The sequence below is a fragment of the Strongylocentrotus purpuratus genome, unplaced genomic scaffold (genome assembly GCF_000002235.5).
Source record: "Strongylocentrotus purpuratus isolate Spur 01 unplaced genomic scaffold, Spur_5.0 spur5_scaffold_11, whole genome shotgun sequence".
Taxonomy (NCBI): Eukaryota; Metazoa; Echinodermata; class Echinoidea; order Camarodonta; family Strongylocentrotidae; genus Strongylocentrotus; species Strongylocentrotus purpuratus.
The window spans coordinates 12,179,465-12,198,070 of NW_022145596.1; the positions used below are offsets into that span (position 1 = coordinate 12,179,465).

Consider the following 18,606-nt stretch of genomic DNA (forward strand, 5'->3'; position numbering starts at 1 on the left):
TCTCTACAATTTTCAAAATGGGGAATTATTTGTTGCCAAGTTCAAGAAATCCCCTCTAGTAAAAGTCCAAATCAATATTATGACATTCATTTATTGCATAAACTTATATTAAACCATCTGATTACATTGAAACTACTAATAAAGCAAGGTATAATGAGGGACTCAAAGCAAAGTACATCAAGAATTTTGTATAAATATTCAAAGAGCGCTTGAAATGTCTGACAATTAATTGAAAATTCAAAAATAGATAAAAAGACAAATTTACGGCCGTAAGATGCCAGGTGTGTCTAGTGAGTCTGGAGGGGGGGGGGGGCTCTGTCGCTGGAAGCCGCTGCCAACTTGATGCTTTTGTTGTCACATCTAAAGTTACAAAGATACAAGTTTCATGTTGTCACATTTGCAGGCCAAAAAGGGTTAAATTCCAACGGCATCTGAAAGATAATATAACTTCAATGTCTTTAAGTGGGAAAACAACGACTATTAGTTGTCGAATCGACTTAGGAGCTATAGAGCCAGTAAGTAAAAGTCTGATTTTCAGACCATTGAACCGAATGGTCGTACGTTTTAGGCTGCGCAACTCAGTTTAATTTTGGCCATTTGGTTATTATGCTGCAAAAGGGACAAAGTATAGGACAAGTCCACTCAAAAAATAACTTACTTTCAATAGAAGCAGAAAAATCCGACAAACCAATCCAAAAAAGTTTGAGCAAAATCGGATAAATAATCAAAAAAGTTATGATTTTTTTTTAAAATTATCATTATGGAACAATGAAAAGCACTAGACAAATTGGGAACTCACTCATCAGTCTGTGACGTCATGTCCTCACTATCCACTAATTATTTTCTTTGTATTGATAACAGTATAAATGTATTATTTTTCCCCTAAGGATCTTAATTCTACACACCAGCATCCAAGTTTGATTGATAGTAATATGTGTGTGGATGCACTAATATTTTTCCAGTTCAAGAAAATGTGAATTTCGATAACTATTTATATAAAAAATCAATAATTATGAATATACAATATTCAGAAAAAAGTGTCAATTCTTCAAAGTTCACAAAAGATTTTGTGAAATGTCATGCACGCAATATGAGACACTCATTATAACCTGGGCAAAGGTATGCATGGGGGAATCCAGTTTTGGGGGATAAACAGGGAAATTAATGGGATTAAACTATATAAAGCAATTGATAAATAGTGAGAACATGGCGTCACAAACTGATAACCAAATTAGCAATGTGTGTAAAGTGATTCTTATTGTTCCATAGTTTTACATACTTTTTCAAAAATCCATAACTTTCTTATTAGTAATCCGATTTTGCTCAAACATTTTTAATTGGTTTGTCTGATTGTTTTGCTTCTATTGAAAGTAAGTTATTTTTGTAGATGACTTGTACTTTAAGACAAAGTTTCATTTCTTTGAATGGAACTTAATTGAAAGATCATCGGCGTTACTGTGGCATGCTATTTTTTTCAGAGTTCACTGAGACACAATCTTTGCTTCACGCATGCACATTATTCAACAAATCATTTTGTTTACATGCCTACTCACACCAACCACCATGGGCGGATCAAGTTTTTCGGGAGGGGGGCCCGTGCTCGATACTTACAATTTTCTGTAAACAATCCGCCCCCCCCCCCCCCACTCAGTGTTATTTAGGGTACGCATAATGCTCGTTCCCTCTTTTTGAAAGCACCCCCTATCTGAGGACTGCCAACATTTCCGAACCCCCCTTTTGCGGGCTTTTCGCGGGCTTTTCCTGCCTTGGAGACCCCCCTAAACCAGGAAAAATGCTCAATGTACCCCCCTCAATTCGGAATAACTTCTCAGGAGTCCAAAGAGATGAGAGAAAAAAAGGAAAACACCCCCTTTTCAAAGAAATCTCCGGGTGAAAAGTCAAATACACCCCTTTTTTTACAATTCTCGGGCCGGACTTTGTCGCACGAAAAGTACCCCTTTACCGGACATTTTGGCAACACGCATGCGGTCATTCCGAACCCTGAGTTGGGGGGGGGGGGGGGGGCGGGGTAAACAACAACAAAATAGTAATAGTAATAATTTTGGCGATGTAGGGCCCCACTCAAGTACGAACAAAATGGATTAAACAAAATCAAATTTCTGACAAGCAAATGACAATTTAAAAGCAAATAAATAAATGTAGGTGTCTTTTAAAGGGATCCGGTAATTTTGTTTAAGATTCTGAAAACAAAATCCTGGATTTAGTTCATGCTGCAATGATAATTATAAACCTTGGAGCCCCATGACTTTTACAAGCTGATCGCCTGTCTGATAATCAAGATATTTATGGTTGGAAATCAAAACCAAATTTTTGCGTTTTTCTAATGGTTTTCATCAGTGGCGTAGAAGTTCGTACACCTGGGGGGGGGGATGACTCAGGGGCGGATCTAGCTTTTTGCTAAGGGGGGGTGACCAATAATGACGATGCGGAGCATCGTCCACGAGCCGCGAAGCGGCGAGCCGATTTTTTGGGGGGTGTTTATTTGAACCCCGTAAGTGATGTTTTCCTGGCATCTATTAACACAATGGAGACCATAAAAAGCAGTGCATGATAACGTCTTTTTAAATCAAGTAACAGTTAAATACACAGTTATATCCAGAGTTATCATGTGTTTGGTTAAGTTACCAGATGAGTTGAATATCTTCTCACAATATTTGCACTTGAAAGGGTTTCTCTCCAGCGTGCGTTCTTTTTTCTTTCTTTTTTTTTTTTTTTTTTCTTCTTTTTTTTTCCTTTTTTCTTTTTGTTTGTTTTTTGGGCCGCCCAAGGGGGGTTTAAACCCCCTAACCCCCCCCCCGTAGATCCGTGCCTGTTTAATCTTGTGGTTATCTTGTGGTTTCCAAACCACAAGATAACCACAAAATACTTGTAAGATTTTCTTTTTTTTACCGTCTGAATTGGCTTTCACCGTGTGAATGCGGCTAATAACAATAAACACAATTACAATAATGATGAGGATTATTATTATCATCATCATAATTATTATTATTATTAATATTATAATTGTTATCATTATTATTATTATTACTATTATTATCATCATTATGACTTATTAAGTAAGCAAATATCATTCCCCAAAACCTGGGGGGGGGGATGATTGTACATGCCATCCCCCCACCTTGTGAGGTGGGGGGGGGGATGCATCCCCCTCATCCCCCCCCCCCCCGTTGTCTACGCCCCTGGTTTTCATAACACTACAGTCTATTGGGGGGAAACGAGTATGGTAAAACCAGGGAGATGAGAGTTTAAACCGCCTCACTCAAAGATTTTTACTTTTTCAAGTGAGGCGCTTCTTGACACATTATTTTTTATTTTTTTTTTTTTTTTTGAAACGCATTTTTTTACGGCCTCAATATAACACCATCTCACATGAAATTGAGTCTAAAGTTATGAAATTGTAAATAATAAACTCTTTATGTTGTATGGCTCCCTCTCAAGGTCAAGATATTAATAAAGCTATGAGTCAACGTTTCTTGACTAAAATCAACCGATTAGCTCTTCCCGTTTGGAAATTATATATTACAACTACATAATCTGACATTTTCATGGTAGCAGCTACCATTGTACGGCCGTAGGCGCTATTTGATATTTATCAAAATTTACCGGGAGCACCGGTAAATTTTTATATTCAATTTTTCTCGAAAGCAGTAGTGTTTTAGGGGCTAAATTTTCTAGTGCTTATAATACATCCACAGGGGCATCCAAATATATCAAAATTGTAAAGAATCACTATCCAACCAATTTTCAAAATTTCCCAAAACTTTGTATTACCTTTAAAAAGAATACATTTGTTTATTTTAAAATATATAAAAGATTAATTCATGTTAAATATTTGTTTGAAAATCTTGATTAAAAATAATGTCCACTTTTTCGTTATAGTTTTTGGTGAGTGTACATTTATAATTAAAAAATTCGTACGTGAACAATTTGAATATTGATATTTCAATATTATTTATATCCTGTACTGTTGATAGAATTATCTTGTATTTCTGTATTATCCCTTATTTCATAATTGTATGTCTTTTGGTCATCTTATACTTACGTTCTAATATTCTAGTTATAAGGTCGGTACTGTCTTATCGTCAAAAAGACATAAAATGATAATTGTTTTAATTTTTTGTGAAGTAGTACGGACATTAATTGGCTCTTGCATCACCATCTTCTTCTTCCTCCTCTTTTTATAGGTTTCATTTTCTCTACCTCCAACTCCTCTTTCTCGTAACATTCATATTTCATATATTGTTCTGCAATAATAATATAAAGAATAATTGAAAAAAAATGTTAGCTTTCCGACCCCCCCCCCCCCAAAAAAAAAGAAAGAAGAACCAGATTCATTTTTTTTTGGGGGGGGGGGGGGGACAATGATTAACAAATCTTTTACTTTAAATACATCTCACATCACACCTTCTCAAGTCCTGACATAACAGAAAACAAAGTCTTTTTCTTTTTTTGGTCTTTCGTTTTTATTATTTAATAAACAAGAACACCTTTCAACACACTAACTCTAATTACTTTCTATTCCTAAAGAATGTTGACGCATTTGGTCACAAAACAAGTACATCATCACAATGATAAGAATACTGGAAGGTCAAATACATTAATTTTCTGTATATGCTAATTATGTCATGCTACCTAATGATGGTAATAAAGAGAAAGATCGATATATAGATATAATAGAGAACGAGAAGAAAATAGGAGGAAGAGAGAGAGAGAAAGAGAGAGAGAGAAAGAGAGAGAGAGAAAGAGAGGAGAGGGGGTGGAGAAAGAAGAGACTGGAGAAAACACTGAATGAATAAAAAATAGAAAAATAAATGAGGATAAATAAGAAAGCACATAAAATGAAGCCATTTATGCTGAAAGAGCTCAATAAAGTCTAATTTTGGACAGGGAAGAATTTGCACAACTGGTTTTTGCAAAACTTAGGCTGATCAGCCATTATCTCTTGCACAACAAGAGAAATAATACCAGCATAAAAACAAAACGAAACAAAAATATGTTGTTCATAAAGTACTGAAGGAAATGCCTTGTGTGACTGTTAAAGTCAATGGGTGGTATTCTGGTAGCGCATACTAAGTTAGCGCGCACTAAGTTAGTCCACACTTTTATGGAGTGCCTGTTGTCAACTCATTTATCCTGTACAGATTATTTTAATCCTTCAATAAAAAGTCTCCAAAAAATTAATTTTGCAATGAAATGGGAAGAAAAAGATAATATGAGTATGAACTGAATTTCCAAAAAGTCTTTGGTAGATTATCTTTGTCATGAATATTGAAGGAGGAAGATGAAACCTAGCATTCCATAGAAGTGTGAACTAAAATTCTTGTTTAGTCTGGACTTAGTCCCGGCTTAACTTATGAGAATACCACCCAATGTCAAAATATGTATTATACCATTTTCCAATCATCATTTTAACCTTCAAAAGTTATGAAAAGGGACTTGTGCTAAATTCATGAACCCTACGGCACTTGCCGTTATTATCAAGGTGAAAAAGAAAGAATTTCATATGTATATGGAATGTCAAATGGACTTAAGTTTACAATGTTATTGTTAGTAAAATATAAACCCCATTCCGTGCTAACAAGAAAGTCCAAGATCAGAGGTCCTTCTGAAGGACAAAAAGTTTGGATAAAATAGGTGACACCATACAGTTACTGAGAGTAATAACATAGGAGTTGGCAATGTGCGATTCATGAGTGTAATAGCCTGTTCAGAATAAAAGAATACTTATACGAAACTTGTATAAAGAAAAATATAAAGAATCTTGGAAACAAAATCAAGTAAAGAAACAAATTTGGAAGAGGTCAATTAAAACGACAGCTGGCCAAGAAAAGCCCCGCCAAGTTATACAATTTTTGTATTAACATAGCGTTCAGACTACAGTGGGACCCTGATTCTTTATAGAGTTTTTGTTACAATACAATGTTTTTTTACACGTTTCTTTATACCACAGTCAGTCATAATATTGTAAAGCTATGTGATTCTTGTGCAGCTATACAATGTATTTAGGTAGTTTGAATGTGGGGTATGTTGCTTTAAAAGAAACTCTTTCCGTAATAGTATGCATTTTCGTATTGAGAGTATATTAACATTTCATTGACATCGACTTATGTGTTGGTGAAAATAGAAACATTTTACATCAATTGCAAAATGACCAGATGATATGACATCAATTTCCACAAACCTATTTCAAAATGAAAATATAAAACCATGGTATAAATTTGTCTATAAAAAAATTAGTCTATAAATCTTCCTTAAATGATTAAACAAAATAAATGTATTATTACATGTTTTGCTACTAGCTACATAAAATCAAACACTTGTATATTTGTGGTGGTTGTTAAAGACGTGTAGCAGTATAATCTGCATATATATCCATTTAAAGCAGGTTAGCAATTTCAATTGCAAATATTCAAATTAAAAACAAATAATAATAATAATAATACATGTAGTATCAATATTCAAATAGACACGGGGTATTGTCAATGAAACTCTTGATCAATACAAATCAACTTGAAAAGTAAGATTTCTCAGATTATACAAAATAATGTTGAAATAAAGTAGTCAAAGGTGACCAATAAGCAATATTTTGCTGCAAACTGACTTGCACTCTATATCAATGGATATACTTCTGTTATGTCATTGCTGTGCAGTGAATTATGAATAATCACAAGTACATATACAAGGGCAACTTGTAATAACTGGTATTAGTCCATTCAGTGTGCATAAGAAGTTCAGTCAAACCTGTCATCCAAAATGAGTTCTCTATCATCTGCTCCTTTTTCCTAATTATCTAGGATAATTTTCATGTTTCCATACAGACAGTATGTATATGCACTCTGGAGAGTGACTGGGCCCCCTCAATATGTTTCCAATAGAAAACAATCAATTCAAAATATGCCAGTTTTGTACTTCTTTCAACAACAAAATAAATTGTATGTCTCGGATTCACTGCGGGGAATCAACAAATAAGAACTTTCTCCCACATTTGTTTATCCATTTGAGATTGCCAAAAATATTTTGGGGTGAAACTTATATTTAACAACATTAAAAATACTGAATTGAGTGGTTAATTTTTGTGGTTATCACGCTGCCCTCCATTTCTCTAAACCGATTCTGAATCAGTCCAACAATTAATGATAAATAATACCTTCAAAGGTTTTCAAATAAGATAGCCACATGAACATTTACTACTTGACAGTTGACACACTTACACTACATTGTCATGACAAAATACATGTAGAAAATTGAATACTGCTAATGGCTCATAAAGACATTCTACAAACAAAAAAAACCTTACCATATCATCACAAAGAAAAGAACCATATCATTTCTTTATGTTACATAACATAAAGTTTTTATAAGCTGCCATCGGCCAGCTTCACGATGCAGGTAATAAACTCAAATGGGATATAAACAGTTTACAATGAAGACAAAAATTTGCCTCGCATTTGTCTTTTTCCAACGTCGTCGTTGGAATCATAAGATTTTGTAGAAGGAAAAAATGAACTGAAAAAGTGCATACGGTACTTGAAATTGAAAAGCAAACCCAAAACATGTTATTTATCTTAGCATTGGAAGAAAATAGGTACAGTGGATAATAATCAAATAAAAGATGGTTGTGGATGGACAAGAAATGAAACCAAAATGGCTCCAAGTCCTATATGAGCTTCTGAGGGCCATGGTAATGATTGAGGAGTAATGCTTGCGTAAGGGCACTAGCGCATTGACTTGGGTTTGAACCTAGGACCTTCCAATCATGAGACCACTGATGTGACTGCTAAACCACTTAGTCATCATGCTTCTTTGGAAAGCTTGCCTTTTGTATGTTTGAATAGCTTTTCTGTTCATTTCAGAAACTTTACGATTTGTTTTCTTTTGCTTTTGCCATGAAGAATTGGAAATAAATAAATCTGCATAACTGCCTATAAAGAGTATGAAACAAAATTTTCACTTATACCTTTTCAAGATGTGGGGTGAAATAAATTTAGCCTCTCAATGTTTGGAAACTACCTAATGCATTAGGTATTAGAACAACCAGAGAACATTTTGAGGTAGGCAAAAAGTACCTGAATAGTAACTTAATGACTTAACTATAGACAGATACTTAATAGTAAAGAAAAAGGAAAACAAATTTACAAATATGAAGTAGTAATATGAAGACATATCTTTGAACTTTTAAAGTAAAGCAATACATGAATGAATACAAAAATATAGTATCTTTATCACCACTGCATAAAAATCATGTGCCTCAATGTCACAATGTTGACCTCAAAACACATATATGGGACTGAAGAAGACATTCAAAAGGAATACAGTGAAATACAAATAGATAACGTTAGACATACAGTTTGAATAAAATATTAAAACAAGTCCCTGAAGATTTGCAGAGAACAAGTTTATGCATATGATATCTGGCACACATCAGTCCCACAAACTTGCAATGCAGCAATGTCATAGCACCATCCAAATAACTTAACCATAATACATGAAGACTTTGCTGCAGTAATGAGTAGTTTGCACATACATGTACAGTGTACCTCTTAATTAAATATAGGTGATTCCTGCAAATTTGCCTTACAAAGCAGGGCAGCTGCAAAATGTAAGACTAGATTTCTGTTTGCAAAAGAGTACAAAAAGTACGACTTGGACGATTGTCTGGCATAGGTAGGCCATACCTCAACCACGATTGCTTTCATACGAAATGTCTTGAGCCTTCCTTCCATATTTTAGTCTAACCATAAAACTTTTAAAAAATGTAAAAATGGGCATGGTGCACACAGAAACCTTAACAGTATTCCAGACCTCCAGAAGAATAAGATATAAGGGATCTTAGCATAACAGAAGACAGACAGCTGTACATGATATGAATTTAACAATGCACTATCCCAAAACCCTGCAGCATGCACTGCATGTACTTGTAGTAGTAGCACCTTCTTGTCAGTTGCATGTAAACCCTACCAACATGTACCTATCTCTCTATCCATTGGATTCAAATGAAAATCAGTAATTCTGTATCTGCTATTCCACCATGAATTCATAAATAGGCATCTCACTTAAATCTTGTCATGGCAAAATATAAAGCTTCTGAGTTCTGGCACACGAGATTAAGCATTATTATTCCATCGTGATATGGACAATTTTTCAGTCGCTGATATTTTTTTTTGCAAATCTGCAGGTATTCACTGTGGATAATTTTGCACATAGATACTTAATGGTCTTCACTATCTTCTATTTTACAAACTGTACTTTCTGTTCACTTCTCTAGAACACTGTATCATATATCTAAACTTAACAACTATAAAGTTCACATGGGTTTCTCAACATCAAAAATTGCATTTGCACTTTGGTTTGACACAACAAATTTTGTCACATTTTTCCTGTTACATTTTACTTTCTGTGCTCATTACATCCTCTAAGACACATTTATGCTACACTGCTTGCACAGTACTTTTCAGGAAGCACCATTGCATCGTGAGGTAAAGCACTTCTATTACACAAGATCCATAGCGTATGCCTCCACTGGCAACTTTGGCCACGTAGCGAATATGCAGGAAAGCTGTCCTTTAACACAATTCCAATGGTGATCAACACAGTGCCTTTGAGGCAGTTCTGTTTGCATTTCCAATGTTTTATCCTGGCTTGCTTTTCACATCAGATGTCCATCTTGGCACATAATTTTGCTTGTCACAAGTTCTTAGGTAAATGCATCAATGTCAATAACACAATAACTCATAACACTTCAACAATGATGTAACATTTCATTTATAACATAAAAATGCGGAGTTGGCTCCCTCCTTTCCCAGAGAATGTAGACAGCGGACTGAGAGTATTGTCTTGCCTGAGACGACGTGATCAAGATCAACAATGTTCGGCCTCCAGCATTGCAATCAAGGTCAGTTTTCTGCCCGAGAAGTGTCCATGGTCAGAAATGGTCCTTCTGACCACGGTCAGCTCTGATCTGCCTGATACTAACACATCCACGATTGGTTTGATCTACCAGCAATCAACATCCTGGACCAAGGTTTACCAAGTTCAGTTCTGTCAAGGAATCATGATTCCTTGTCGGCCGCCAGTCAGCTTCCTCCGTGGATTCTTGTTGGACAGTAGGCTAAGGACTCGTCTTCATACGTAAAGAGCTTCCTCTCAACACAAATACTATCATCCGTGGAGAGAGAGGCAAGCTGGTGAGTGTTTAGGACAAGAGTTCTTGCGGAGGAAGACTTATCGTCATCTGAATCGTCCACCTCAACTTCAGAGGGTGAAGACTGGATGTCTGGAACATCACTTAATATCTCACAGGACCTGAAGAATGAATGCAGGAAAAATGAAAGTGAATGATTGGATTGTTGAATCACTGATATTCCCTTATCTAAAATGGATGTGGGAATGTAACTGGACATATATTTATTATTACAATTAAATTGCTTTATCCCCCCAAAAAAATATTGAATTAAAAGAATACATACAAAAAATTAATACAGTAGGGCTACTGCTACATGTATCTTTATTGATATCTGGGAGCATACTAGATATTGAGATTTCCCAAATGGGACAAAGACTAGTGCAGTTTGTTGAACAGTGCATGTGTGCATGACTCTTTTTTTTCAAATTTTAATTTGAGATGACATCTGAGCAACCTACCTCGTCATTGAGATAGCAAATTCATCTTTTTGTACAACAATTGCAATTTTTTCCAAGTTATCAGACACATAGAAAACTACTAATTATGTTCCTATACTTTTACAAAAATGTGTGATTAATTGCAATCACTTGACAATGCTATCAAATGCAACTCTGAGCAGAAGAGATGGGAAATCTATAAAGGGCTTAGAGACGGTATTTGTATTACGCTATAAATAAATCCAGATTTATTATTATTATTATTGAAAGTTTATGAATGAATGTAGCACTTGTAACTGATCAGGGCCAATCAGAACTGTTTTCAAGACAAGACCCAGGTGTGCAACCATCCCTAAGTAAATCTCATACAATTTAGCAGGGTCCCATTTTACAAATTTTTATATAAGCTATTGAAATCCTAGCTTCTGATTAGTTATCAGCAGATATGTCACTGATTTTTGTAATTTGTCATTGAAAAACAAAGGCTTTGTGAAACAGTTCCCAGTTCTACACTTGTAGATCACTTACTCATCAGTATCCCCATCAGACAACAAGGAACTATTGAGGACCCTGTTCTCAGGTATAGGAGGTAGGTCTGAGGAAATCTGAGCACTGAACTTGAGTTGCCTGGCTGTTCTGGTGCTGACGATCCATGTCAGGCGACTGTGGGGCATGCGAGAGACCGGGGAAGAGTACATCCGCAGGCACTCGCTGACCTGAGATCGGCAGCTGACCAGGTCGTTATCGCTGACCTGAAAAGGGAAGAGGTCAGATGATATGTTGTGAGGTCTTTAAATGTACAGTCAAACCTGTCTATAGCGACCGCCCAAGGGAAACACACAAATTGGTTTTTGTAGACAGGTTCCTTTAGTACATGTTTCAATGAGAAACCGATTTCAAGGGAAACCAAAAATGCGGCCTTTGCAGACAGGTGGTATTTGTAGACAGGTGGTCACTAAAGCAGGTTTGACTGTACGTATTATGTTTGTGCATTGGTTTTCTACATTAATGCATATTTCAAAATTTTAAGAGCATTTAGATAAGAATCAATTTTCTTCTTCTCTCGTAATTCATGTTGGAAAGGACATCACAGATGACATTCTTTATCGACTCCTTGAAACTTGTAAGCTCAGTCAATATATATTCTTGTGCAATTCATTTGCTATCACAATGCTCCTGAGCCGTCCATATACCATGTATCATACTTCATATAAAGAATATGGTAGCTCATAGGTCAACTCGTTCAATGTGGCATACTTTCCCATCTATATGTTGTTATTGCATCAAACATATCTGAGTTATCCAAAGGGTTATAACTAAAGTCACTTACCTGAGATACTCTTTGTATATCCCAAACTATCCTCATCCATCTGATATCATTGGGATTGTGTACTTCACAGGAGGCGTTTGGTAACTCATGGGTTAAGAGAGCCAGCGCCAGCACTGACGGCTAAACAATCAAGAATATATCAAAGGTTAGTTATCAGTCGAATTGACAGAAAAATTGCACATGATTATGCGTGATGTGTGACAAGAGTTCTACAACTTTGGCAAGGATTGTGCATTTCTATAAATATCTGTTGCCTGGTTGGTTGCTAGTGACAACCTGAAATCCTGTTGGGCAACTTAAGAAATCAGTCAAGAGTTCATGCACTTAAATTCCATTACCAGGGACCTGTTTCACAAAGCCTTTTTTCAATGACAAATGACAAAAATCGGTGACAAATCTGTTGATAACCAATCAGAAGCAAGGATTTCAGTAGCTTATAACACAAACTGTCATTGGTCACTGATGACAAGTTTTGTGAAATGGGGTCCTGAACTTACCTTATATAGAGTTAAAGGGAAGTAACACAGACACGCCTCCAGCTTTTGTGTGCTGCTTTCAAGTTGAGTATTCTGCATGGCAGTATCGTTACCCAGAATGCCTTGCACGACACTGTATGCATGGAAGAGCTTGAAGAATCGGTGAGCAGTGGGGGCCTGGAGGTCGCACTGAAGCTTCTGGAGAATGATGCGCTCCATGCGCAGTACGTCATTGACTGAGCAGCCGCACTGACTGATGCGGACTAGGTCCTCGGCCGATATCGATGACTGTTGAAAGCAAGAAAGAAATTGATGATATTGCAGAGTATTGAGTATTTTTGCCTCCTTCCGTATCTGAATTATTTACTGTATACTCTATGTTGAAAAAATTGTTACATGTATCATGTATATATGCATTGTGTTTCATATTGTACTGTTGAGAAGGAAATAAATGTTAATAAATACCAAATACCAAAATTGGATAAATTATTAAAGGTGAGCATACTCAAATAGGTTACAGAGAGAGAGAGAGAGAAAGAAAGAGAAGGGAGGAGGGGGGGGGGAGAGAAAATAGATAGATAAAGAAAAAGAGATAGAGATGGGGAAGGGGAGGGGGATAAACAATCAAGTTATTCTCACCTCTGATGGTTCTAGAGCCTTGATAGCAAGGTTGTAGCTTGATATTGCAATACACATGAGATGATGAGGACGGGCCTAAATGGAAAGAAGAAGAAATATTGAATTATCGTGTCATTCAATAAGTTATGCTGTAACAAGTATACGTTACATGCATCTTTTCTTCAAATAAGCACAAATCAGTAAATTTGGATGTTTGTTTTATACAGCTGTTTCTACTCAAGGAATTAAGATGGAAGCTGAAATCTAATATTCCATTTGTTCTGTTAGTACGTGTTCCATTTTAAACTTTTGATCTTCCTTGAATTTTTCCTGTAAAAAAATATATACATCTCACTTTTTTCTTATTCAATATCTTTAAATATTGTTTAGTATTCAAATCACATTCAATATATTTGCAATATTATATATTTAAACAGTACAATGGCACGACAATGGAGATATTATTCAAGGGGCTCCCTTTCAAATAATCATTAAGAGGCTCATTTCAAATCATCAATACCCCCGGCCATATTTATCTTTTATGTCAGGGAAATCGATGGTAATTGTCAGACAAACTTAAGTCACCCTTACCATTGGTACTTGAGCAGATGTCTCTTTTAACTTTACAAGAATGAAGCTAACCAATGAAGTGTCCTAATTTTGATCTTATCATTGTTTTACGAGCATAAAAGCCCAAAAGAGATCATCATTATCAGTACACATCGTTTACTGACATCCTATAGACAGGAGTATTAATTACAATACACACACATTCCGATTGGATGTCGGCGAACTTGTACTAACGACAGTTTTGTGAAATGCTGCCCAGGGGGGTGTTTCACAAAGATCTTAAGTCGAACTCAACTCCAAGTTGGACTTACAATTTATGGAGAGCCATTCGTAGCCTTACAATTAAATATTTCCAAAAGCAAAAATTGAAGTATTTTAGATTTTTCATAAATTCCACATCAAGAACATGAAATCTCCTTGATAATAGAAAATATGAATGATTTGAATCAACATTTTATGCCTTTTAAAATAACTTTTACAAAATGTTTCAAGGATGCTAACGGCTTTCCATAATTGTTAAGTCCAACTTAGAGATGAGTTCAACTTGGGTCTTTGGGCAATTCCACGGTAACGGAAGGACACTCAGACAAGAGTTTTGAACTTCAGGTTCATACTAAAAGAAATGTTTTATTAGTATGTATTAAACTATGGGGAACAAAATGTGTTTCAGTCAAGTGGAAAGCTTCATCAACTTCACAAAGTTTGGATAAACACTAATTAACTGGAAAAACCATGTCCATTTTTATGTCCTTCCGTTACCGAGATAATTAATATGCACATTCTTAAACTACTTAACTATAATGACAATTTTTTTGGGGAGAATTAAAGGCACTTATATAGGTATTATATCTGTACTGTTTCACATCTTATACTAATAAAACAGTTCTTTTAGTATGAACCTGAAGTTAAAAAATCTTGTCTGAGTGTCCTTCCGTTACCGTGGAATTGCCCCTTTGTGAAATACCCCCCAGGTATTCTTGTTTCTAAACAGTCTTTATAACTGTAATAAAAGCATTTTCTCACCTTGACAAGTGAAAGGAATCTGTCCATAGTATTGACCGCCAGAAAGAAGGTTTCTGGACAAAGTTGGAAGAACCTACTCAGGCTTCGCAGGCGATCAAGGATTACATCATGCATGTAGGGGAGGATGCAATCAGAGTCCTGAAAGTAAAGAGTCAAGGTCAAGAGTCATATCAAATCAAATCATTATTTTCCACTGTAAGACAACACATTCAAAACAAATGACAAATTCTTTTTGTAAGTGAAAGTGGTAGGATCATAAAAAGTACAAAAAGGCTTACTGAAAATGACCCCTTTACAGTATACAAAATCATGAAAATAAAAACGCAGACAGGAAGGAAAAAGAAAGGAGGAAACATTAACAAAACTATAGTACATTACAGTGACTGCACGACTTCAATTGGTTGTGACTATTAAGTTCATTAACATCTCAGAGAGGTTTTCAAGTAATTTCAGAATGTTTCACCAGGTAGATGTACAATGTAAACTTTGAAAAGGAATGATGATTGTTTGAAGATGCACCCCTAGCATGTGCACTATTAGCATTTGATTTCAATGACTGGGGTAACTAACTAATAGTAATTACATTGTAAAGTGCTTAGAAACATAGTATTAAAGATAAAGTTGAGTTCTGGTCATGCGATTGCATTGTGAAAGAAACATGGAATTGATCTGAAAAGGTTGATCATCTAGCATATAGGTATTGGTGTGTACTGCAAAGTTCTAGAATCATCAAAATGATAAGAAACTTGGCCCAGTCTTGGTAAAGTTACAAGCACTGTACACAGAATTATGTATATGGGACTACACAAACATGTGGCATGAAAATGTTTATGATGTTACATGCCATATTTAGAATATTAAGGCATTTGAAGAGCTATGCTTTTCAGGGAACATTTTTCATCTGATGATCTGCCACACTTGATGGGTCTAATCCCTCCTGGCTAAACTTAGTGCTATAAAAATGTGATTATTATTTAAATGTAAAGTAAACCCAGTCCTTGTAATAAACAAGAAAGATAAGCTATAGTCGAAAGCAGAATAGAAATGTGGGGCCAAGTACCTCTTGTTGTTGACAGATGTACTCTAGGTATGGTTGATAGAAATCTTCAGTTTCCACAGCAACCTGCATCATCTTCACGAGGTGAGCCTTGGCATCCATGCTTTGTGTACCTTTCTCCATATTTTTATACTGAGAAATCATAGAAAAGAATAAAACTTAATTTAAGAAATGTTTTAGACAAATGAACCTTGGTAGAATAATGATTGACCAAATGCTGGCTTATTTCTCCATTTGACATTATTGTTTTTAAATGGTGGTAGTTGCCGAACTTGAAATAATTCATACATAATACTCCAGAAACTTGGTAGATTTGCAGGAACAAAACAAAATTATTTCAGTTTGGTAGTAATTTCTAGTTTAATGTTTGAAAGTTATATTGGTAAATATCAGAAGTTCTTCATTGGCATAAGACCTAGACCTAGACCCTATTTATAAAAATATAGTTAATGTTATGATTTTTAGGAGTTAAATTCATGAGTAAATCAAACACATTGAGTGATTTCAAGTTCGATGTCGAAAGCTGGTGTTGGTGTTTTCACAACACCAACACCAGCCACAACATTGAACTTGAAATAATGCTGGGCTGCGTCTCACCAACCGTCATAGATGTAAGTACAAGTTGAGCGACATCCCATTGAAACGTGTGTCAAACTTAATACACGCATTTCAATAGGATGTCACTCAAATTGTACTTAAGACAGTTTCATGAGACGCAGCCCAGGTTTTGAGGTTGACCTTAGAAAATACGACGCATTTCCAGTAGTCTGTGTGTTGAAAATTGCATTTTAAAACTAGAGTAGAGTCTCCGGTTTGCGGCATCGCCCGGTTTGCGGCCAGGGGTATTTGTTATAAAAATAAAATGAATATGACTCGATAATAATCATTGAAACCTACCGTGGATTCCACGGTAAGTTCTGCTTTGCCGAAAACGTCCGTAGTAGGTGCTCCTGTCGGTACGGAGTATCCGTCAGCGATGTCGGAAATCTACGGCACCAGTCGCCGATGAAAATTCCAGCAGGTGCTAACTTTTAAGTTAAGAAATCGAGGCATGACTAGATCAATATTGTAGCTCTATTTGTCCGATATTTGTCCGATTGGAGGTGAAATTTGATGTTTTTGTGGAAGTATGATGGCTGTGGTCTGTCTCCTATCGCAGATATTTTGATTGTGCCACCGCATGGCCAGTTGCATGGGGTGGCCGCAAACCGGCACGTAATTACATGTTTTTTCTGGTTTGCGGCGGGGGGTGTTAATACACACATAACATGCGGGATCGTGTATGATGGTATGTGTGCTGATGTGTGTACCCGCTATGACCCGATAGTTTCTAGTAGTACTTACCCCCGGATGGGATGATCCATTCGAGGAAAAGGTGAAATTGTTTAAAACTTGACAAATTTACCATAGCAACAGATAAACATGAGAATTTGGGTTACCCGTAGTAATTTGGTACATGCTTTCATCGTGACGTAGCGCATAAAGCTTTGTGACGTACGCGTGCCGCAAACCGGTAATGCGTGCCCGCAAACCGGGGAACTCGAAGCATTTCGAAACGTTGTCAATGCTGACCATGCTGTGGGTCAGTTAGGTTATTTGTGACTTCTATTTAATAAGTAAGTATATGGACTCTTTATTGAGGGTATTGAAGTATTCTGTGAGTATTCCAATAAAAATAGAATCGGCAGTTCCCGCCGATCGGCCGCAGACCAGAGCCACTACTCTAGTAAGACTAAGTAAGACCAAGACTCAGATTGTCAGAGCTGGTGTTGAATATCGTCTGCTGAACTGATGCTTGTAATTGAATTGGTGTTGACAATTTACATGTCATTTTCCCATTCACCAACACAAGCCCCGCCCCGAGGTAGACTATTGGAAAACTTGTGATTTCAACTTCAACTTCAACTTGTTTTACCTTTTAATTTCTACTATACTGTCCACAACTTCAAATTCAATCTTCACAACATATTAATAGGCCTAGTCACTTGTGACTTGATTCAGTTCAGTTCAGTTTATTAAAAAACACCCGACAAGTGACACTGACAATCATGACGAACAAACAATAACATGATCCAAATTGAGACCCCCAAAAGCCTATGCTTGTGATCGAGTGGGGCGGGGCCCTAGGCCCCTGGGAGTAGATCTACAGGAAAAACAATTTACCACTCATTAAAAATCATAAAACAATAATTGTAACTCAAACTCATAACATTCACATGCAGCATGATTGATAAAACCTTTCAGAGCAAATCTGATTTCAACGTCCGCGGCCCCCTCACATTTCCAATATGGGTGGGACCGTTAGGGAGCGTCAGTTAAACTCGCTGAGCATCAATTATCCTCTCTAAATTTGTAATTTTCCAGGTTTTGTGAACATCCAATCATTAGAAATACAACATTATATTTGATCAAAGCATACTTACAATTCACTATCGGACCCTGAATACCTGATTTGTCACAAACATATTGAAAATTCAGAGATATTCCCCTGCCTAACTTTTTCAGAAATCGTTGACTCAGCTGTCAAATTCGCAATTTCGCCTTTTGGCGCGGCGATTTGTTGCCAAACAAAGAAACGCTCAAGGAAATGAGATTACGTTTTCTACCATAGTTCGTTATTAAGGTTTTTGTTTGGCAAGTAGTAAAATACTGAACATTTTTGCCACAAATCTTTCCGTTATTTATATTTGTTCAGTATCATATTTGATGATGCCAGTATTAATGATATCAGTTTGATTTTCGATATTTTACCACTTATAATCATTTTCAGTTTGATAAAAATAGTTGTATCAAACTCAAAGTGTATTGAATTTGATCATTTTTTGTAACGCCTTACTCTCTTAATTTCTAGGACTTAAATTTTAAATCCATTTTGAGACTTAAAATATTTC

At 36.0% G+C, this 18,606-nt stretch overlaps 1 protein-coding gene across 1 annotated transcript; it reads right to left on the minus strand.

Moving 5' to 3' along the window:
- Window positions 1-8,187: 8,187 nt before the first annotated feature.
- On the minus strand, window positions 8,188-18,268 carry LOC583834 (cyclin-G1). The gene is made up of 8 exons (XM_783727.4): window positions 18,139-18,268; window positions 15,719-15,847; window positions 14,659-14,796; window positions 13,087-13,161; window positions 12,469-12,735; window positions 11,972-12,091; window positions 11,170-11,393; window positions 8,188-10,323 (listed from the first exon to the last, which is right to left on the minus strand). The coding sequence occupies exons 2-8, from the start codon at window positions 15,836-15,838 to the stop codon at window positions 10,095-10,097; spliced, it is 1,173 nt and encodes a 390-aa protein (XP_788820.3). The 5' UTR covers window positions 15,839-15,847; window positions 18,139-18,268; the 3' UTR covers window positions 8,188-10,094.
- Between the last annotated feature and the right edge of the window lie 338 nt (window positions 18,269-18,606).